The 6,503-nt window shown below is 39.2% G+C and overlaps 1 protein-coding gene across 1 annotated transcript; it reads right to left on the bottom strand.

The window, feature by feature from the left end:
- Positions 1-4,193: 4,193 nt before the first annotated feature.
- LOC138842540 (schlafen family member 12-like) lies at positions 4,194-6,270 on the bottom strand. Its single transcript, XM_070044817.1, has 2 exons — positions 6,189-6,270; positions 4,194-4,768 (listed from the first exon to the last, which is right to left on the bottom strand). The coding sequence occupies exons 1-2, from the start codon at positions 6,268-6,270 to the stop codon at positions 4,194-4,196; spliced, it is 657 nt and encodes a 218-aa protein (XP_069900918.1).
- Between the last annotated feature and the right edge of the window lie 233 nt (positions 6,271-6,503).

The raw sequence follows: 6,503 nt of genomic DNA, 5'->3' as shown, positions 1-6,503 counted from the left end.
GTCTTTGTAGGTTTTGAAAAACAGACGTCTGGGACTTCCCTGGTGGTCCAGTGGTTAAGACTCTGCGCTTCCACTGCAGAGGTCACGGGTTCCATCTTTGGTCCGGTAACTAAGATGCCACATGCCGTGTGGCATGGCCAAAAACAAAAAACAAAAAAAACCCGTGAATCACTGCACTGTATACCTGAAACTTAAATGAAATCAACTGTATTTACATACATACAAAAAATTTTAAAATAATTATTGATGGGTTTGCATTTAGTACTATTTTGTTCATTGTTTCCTGCTGTTTTGTAGTTCCTCTGTTTCTTTTTTCTTCTCTCACTCACTTGCTTTGTGATTTGATGATTTTCTGTAGTAGTATGCTTAGATTCTTATCCCTTTATCTTTTGTGTATCTACTATAGGTTTTTGCTTTGTGGTTACTGTGAAGCTTACCTGTAACAAGTTATAATGGTCTATTCTACATTGATAACAACTTAAGTTTGAACACATTCTAAAGCTCTAGATTTTTACTCTCCCCTACACCTATGTTGTTTTTGAAGTCACAATTTGCATCTTTTTATCCTGTGTATCCCTTAACAAATTATTGTAGTTATAGTTATTTTTTACCACTTTTGTCTTTTAACCTTCATACTAGCTTTACAAGTGATTAACCACCACCTTTATAACAGATTATCCTGAATTTTACTATATATTTACTTTTACCAGTGAGATTTATACTTTCATGTTTTCCTATTACAGATCTTCCTTGACTTATGATGGATTTATGTCCCAATAAACTCATCGTTAAGCTGAAAATATTTTAAGTCAAAACTGCATGTAATACAAGTAACCTACTGAACATCATAGCTCAGCCTAGCCTACCTTAAATGAGCCAGAACACTTACATTAGCCTACAGTTAGGCAAAGTCACCTAACACAAAGCTTACTTTTATATTAAAATGTTGAATATCTCATATAATTTATTGACCACTGTACTGAAAGTGAAAACCAGAATGGTCATATGGATACTCACCATTAAGGTACGGAGCTGAAAGCACAGTAGGCCTGAAGAATGTTTGAAGCATTGAACTAAAATGAATTGCTGGATGATATGGAGGCTACAGAGACAGGGTCATCAATTTCTCTCCTGATGAGGCTTGAAAATAGCTGGTAGAAGGCATTGGGGCATCTATACTTGCTAATGGTTTAGCAGGCATAGTGTTATTCAGGAAGCTTTCAAGTTTTGACTGTACAGTTTGTTTCTTCTTTTCATTACATATTTCTCTACAGCAAATAAGAGTATCCTGTATCTGCCTGTTAGCTCTTGAGAACCTCTTGTAATTGATGTCCATCTCTTCTAATATCCATACGCCCCTGCTCATAGTAGTAAATGTTTCTGCCAGTTTCTTTGCTATGAACTTTCTTGGTGCCTTGGGTATAACTTCTTCTTCCTCTGCCTCAACTTCTTTACTTTTTTTTTTTTAAGTCTTTATTGAATTTGTTGCAATATTGCTTCTGTTTTATGTTTTGGTTTTTTTGGCTGCGAGGCATGTGGGATCTTAACTCCCCAGCCAGGGATCGAGCCCACACCCCCTACTTTGGAAGGTGAAGTCTTAACCACTGGACTACCAGGGAAGTCCCCCAACTTTTAAACTTTTTTTCCTCCAGTTTGATCAGCTCCTCATTGGAAAGCTCTTCAGCCTTGAGGCCAACAAGCTCATGAATATCCTCTTCATCAACGTCCAACTCTAGCTGTTTCTCAAGCACTAGTATCTTGTTACTTACTATTTCATCAACAGCAGAATCTTTTGAATGTGTTCACATATGTCTTCACGCATTGCTGTGTGACTTCTTTCCATGCTACAGCAATGCTCTGGATAGCATTTAGAATGTGAAAACTTTTCCAGATCTCTCAGAGCATTTGGCCAGATTCAGCCAGTTCAAAAGCGTATGCAAACATTTGGCATAAATAGGGTGCTCTGAATGTAGCTATTGCACCTTGGTCCATTGACTATATGAGTACCGTTGTGATCAGCAGCAAATACACAACCTTTACATCATGTCAGTGATATGACATGGATGCCTTGGAGCATTGTCTAAGATCAGAAGAATCTTGAATTGAATGTTTTGCCTACAACATTCTCTTGCGTGCACAATAAAACTGTTCAAAAACCTGTTTTCAAACAATGCTAATGTCATCCAGGCTTTCCTGTTATGGCAACAATAAATGGGAAGTATATGCTTTCTCATATTCCTGAATGCTCTAGGGTTCTCCAAGTGGTAGATTAAGAAAAGCTCTAATTTGAACCTTGCAACATTTCTACCCCAAAGTGGCATTATATAGTCTTTGAATGCCTTGAATCCTGGCATTGTCTCGGACTTCTGATGAATGTATGTATGCTCTGGCATATGCTTTCAGAACAAACTACTTTCATTGACCTTACATACGTGTTCTGGCAAATATTTCTCATCCACAATTATCCTATGCAGTTCTTCCTTAAACGCTGTGGTACCTTTAGTATCAGCAACCTGATGCCTCACCACTGACGTTCATGTTATGAAAATTACGATGCCTTTTGAAACGTTGGAATCACCCACACCTCGCTATAAACATTTGCGTATATGTAAGATCATCAGCATGCTCTTTTGTAGTTTTTACAAGTTTTAAAAAATATTTATTTGTTTATTTTTATTTGGTTGTGCTGGGTCTTAGTAGTGGCAGGCAGGCTCCTTAGTTGTGGTTCAGGCTCCTTAGTTGCAGCTCACTGGCTCCTTAGTTGTGGCATGCGAACTCTTAGTTGCAACATGCATGTGGGATCTAGTTCCCTGACCAGGGATCAAATGGGGGGGCCCTGCATTGGAAGCACGGAGTCTTAACCACTGCGCCACCAGGGAAGTCCCAGCATGCTCTTTCAGTGTATGGAAAAAACTTATTGCCTTAGCCTAGATCCTCAGTAGGCTAAGTGGTATGCACTTCTGTATCTGGTATTCCACTCTAGTGTCGATAAATTTTTTCATATCATCAATTAGCCCAGCTAATTTCTTCATGAAGACAGTGGATGTAACTGATGCTGGCAATTTCATTGCATCACTGATTCGCTTATCCTTTAAGATGGTCGAGATCATCGATTGCAAAAGTCCTAACTCACATGTGATGGCCATTACTGGCTTTCTACTTTCATGCAGGGCAATTATCTTGAGTTTCAACTCAAGAGTAATTGCCTTCCTGTTCTTCTCATCAGAAGCAGGAAGCAACACAATATACTATAGAGTATCGGTTGTTTAACCCTCATGATCGCATGGCTGATGGGGAGTTGTGGCTCACTGCCACTGCCCAGCATCATAAGAGAATATCATATCGCATGTGACTAGCTTAGGAAAAGATCAAAATTCAAAATTTGAAGTATGGTTTCTACTGAATGCGAATCGCTTTTGCACCATCATAAAGTCAAAAAACCCTAAGTTGAACCATCTTAAGACAGAGACCATCTGTACTAATTAGCACCCTTTCATTTCAGCTTAAACAAGACCCTTTCACATTTCTTGTACCACCAGTCTAGTGGTGATGAACTCCTTTATCTTTTGCCTGTCTGGAAAACTCTGTATCACCTTCAATTCCGAATGTTAAAATGACGATTCTGCTGAGTTCTTAAGGGTACCAGCTGAGCAATTCAACAAGCCCTAACTCCTCCAAGTGAATAGTGTAAAAGTCATCCAAGAAAATGCAGAGAATTTTGCAGGATGGGTAATAAATTTTGCCTCTTCTTCATTTCCATTATAAATACTCTGAATGTCATCAATCATAATCTTTTCTAAGTTATAAAGGTTTTCTGGGTATATCCTGGGAATTTCCGTTGTTGTTGTTATTAAAAATAAAAGTATTGCCATTTTTCCCAACTTAAAAGTGGAAGGCAATTTATCCATAAACTATGCATGGAGTAAATAACAAACTGTGCACAGCATAATTAACAAATTAATTTTCTTAATAACTCTTAAGCAACACCTATGAAGACCATTTAGGAAGAAATAAATGAAGACTAAATTTGATTTTCCAAGGTCCCATCATGTTGTCTTCCTTGCAAAGCTTTTCAGAGGCATATTTTCCAGAATTTGAGAACACCATTGACTATATAATGAAAAACATCTTTGTAGCTTGGTCTACTTTCCATGGTTCAGGTGAGCCTTAGACAATATTTAAACATCCTTTTTTCATTCCTCTGAAAGTAATCCATACTGATTATCTGAGAGGTGTTGAGAAATCTCAAATTGGTCATTCAAAGTTCCGAGCCTCTTCAAGACTATAAAAAGGGCCTTCTTCAAGTCACTCATTGTTTGAGTGGTTATAAGAGTGTAGGACTTAGGGTAAATTGCAGTTACGCTTGAGTCATGAAGAAGTCTTATATTGCCTTCAGTCAATGTAGAAGATTCTTCACTCCAATAGATCTTTGTCATGACACACACTTTCCCACTGTAACCACCAATTTTTACCAGTTTCTTCTTTAAAGTTAAGGCAGTTTGTATAGAATAACCTTTTAATTCCTTATTCAGTTCCCTGAGGAAGGTGTATAAGACTGGTGGACGGTCCTGGGCAATTAGAAGTGCATCACAGATGACTTTCTGGTTCTCTTGCAAGCCCAGATCCAAAGACCAGCTCTTAGAAAAGATCAATGTACCTTGACGAACGGAGCCTATTTCATCATGTATTAACTGTGCAAGTCCTTTGTGTTGTGAGAACAGTTTCTCATAGAGGATTTCTGGAACATATGTCACCTTTTCTGATGGCACTAGATATGAAAATAATTATAATAAAATTTTAAACACTGGAAGCTTCCAATTCCAACCATGGCAAAGTAGCTTGTACCAGACCAACCCTCCCACCAAAAACAACTATAAAAGTTGTATAAAATATATAAAACAGAAATTTAAAGAATTGGAGAGCAACCATTACAAGCAGGACTTAAAGGGTTACAATCTTTGATGGAGAGGAAGCACAGGAAGTACTGCCACAATCATCCCAGCTTTTTGTCTAAGGATATTTTCCATATCATGTCATGGGTGAATAGAGCCCAAGCAAAAACATCAGTTTTACTAGGCTGAATTAAAAGAGGTTGGAATTCACGGCTACCAGAGGATCTGGAATTTGAGTGGGAAAATCTCAGAGAGGATGAAACTGCAGAGAAGCAGCCAAAATCTACATACAATTTTTTTTCAATTCACTGGCAAATACAGGGTGAGATGCTGGAAACCCAGAAGAAAGTATCAACTGGGAGGCTAAAGAGCTGAACCTGAATTTCATCAACCTCATGGTGATGGCGGACTTAGACTGGAATTCAAGTCCCTTCAAAGTGGAGGGCCTGGGGTAAACACCCCAGACTTTAAGCTGAGATTCAAGAAGAGCCATGACCTAATAGTAAAGGCAAAATTTAAAGATATTATCCCTAGAAAAGCATAAAACCAATCTTCAAAAAAAAATCAGGGTTATCACTGGTACTCTATCTACCTGACAAAACAAAGTATAATCCTCTTTGGAGGAATGTAACACCTTCCAAAGCCTCTATAATTTGCCATCCATGGTATAATAAGAAAATTCAGAGATATGATAAAAATCAGGACAAACTACCAAAAAAAAACCAAGAGAAAAAATAGATACGAGAAAAAGACTGACAAGTGATTCAGGTATTAGAATTTATCAAAAAGGGACTTAAAGACCAAGAGGACAGAACAGGAGGCTCCAGACTCTCCCTCCACCTGTGGATGCAACAAACAAACAGCTACATGTGGATCAATTCCCTCTGAGAAAAATCTAGAAACTAGTTGAGAGACTCCTGCACATTGGGTGACTGAGAAAATAACCACATTGAAATGGGTAGGAAAAGTTGAGACACAGCCTTGCCATAAACTTCACCCCTAGCACAGCACCATACAGTCAGGAGGGTACCCTCAAATCCTAGCTTCGCCCTAAGGAGCAAAAGGTTTGGACCACACATCTAGTACCCCATCAATTATGGCTGCTACCCAAGAGACTGGCTTCTAACTTGCCTATCTCTGAGAGCTGATGAAGCCCAGCATTCACTAGTCTCCTGGGCCCAGAGCACTTCCAGTGGTTCTTCCTTTTGGCTCAGTAGAGAGCAAGCAGACAATAAAGTCAGTTCCCAGCTTCTCTCTGGAAGAAGAGAAGAGTTAGGGCACATCTAGTGCCCTAACTTTCGTACCTGCTGTCTGAGAGTCTGTCCAGGGAGCTGATGGAGAAAGCAATCATTAGTCCCTTGGGAGTTTGAATGGGCATGTGGATACCTCCTGTTACTCTTCACCTGACCCACTCCAGTTATAAAGCCAAGTCTCCGATTCTCCCTAAAAGGAGTTGGAATGCACATCTAGCTCCCAAAACATTCCAGTTGCTACCAGAGGGACTGACTTCTAACCCATCCTTCTCTGAGAGCTGACAGGGCCTGGCATTCACTAGGTTCTGGAGGGCAACAGAGAGCAAAGCAACAGTTTGAAAGAGCACACAGTCTGAAC

Source organism: Globicephala melas, unplaced genomic scaffold (assembly GCF_963455315.2).
Source record: "Globicephala melas unplaced genomic scaffold, mGloMel1.2 SCAFFOLD_470, whole genome shotgun sequence".
Classification (NCBI taxonomy): domain Eukaryota; kingdom Metazoa; phylum Chordata; class Mammalia; order Artiodactyla; family Delphinidae; genus Globicephala; species Globicephala melas.
The sequence above is the reverse complement of the archived record's forward strand: the minus strand, read 5'-3'. Positions and strand labels throughout refer to the sequence as shown.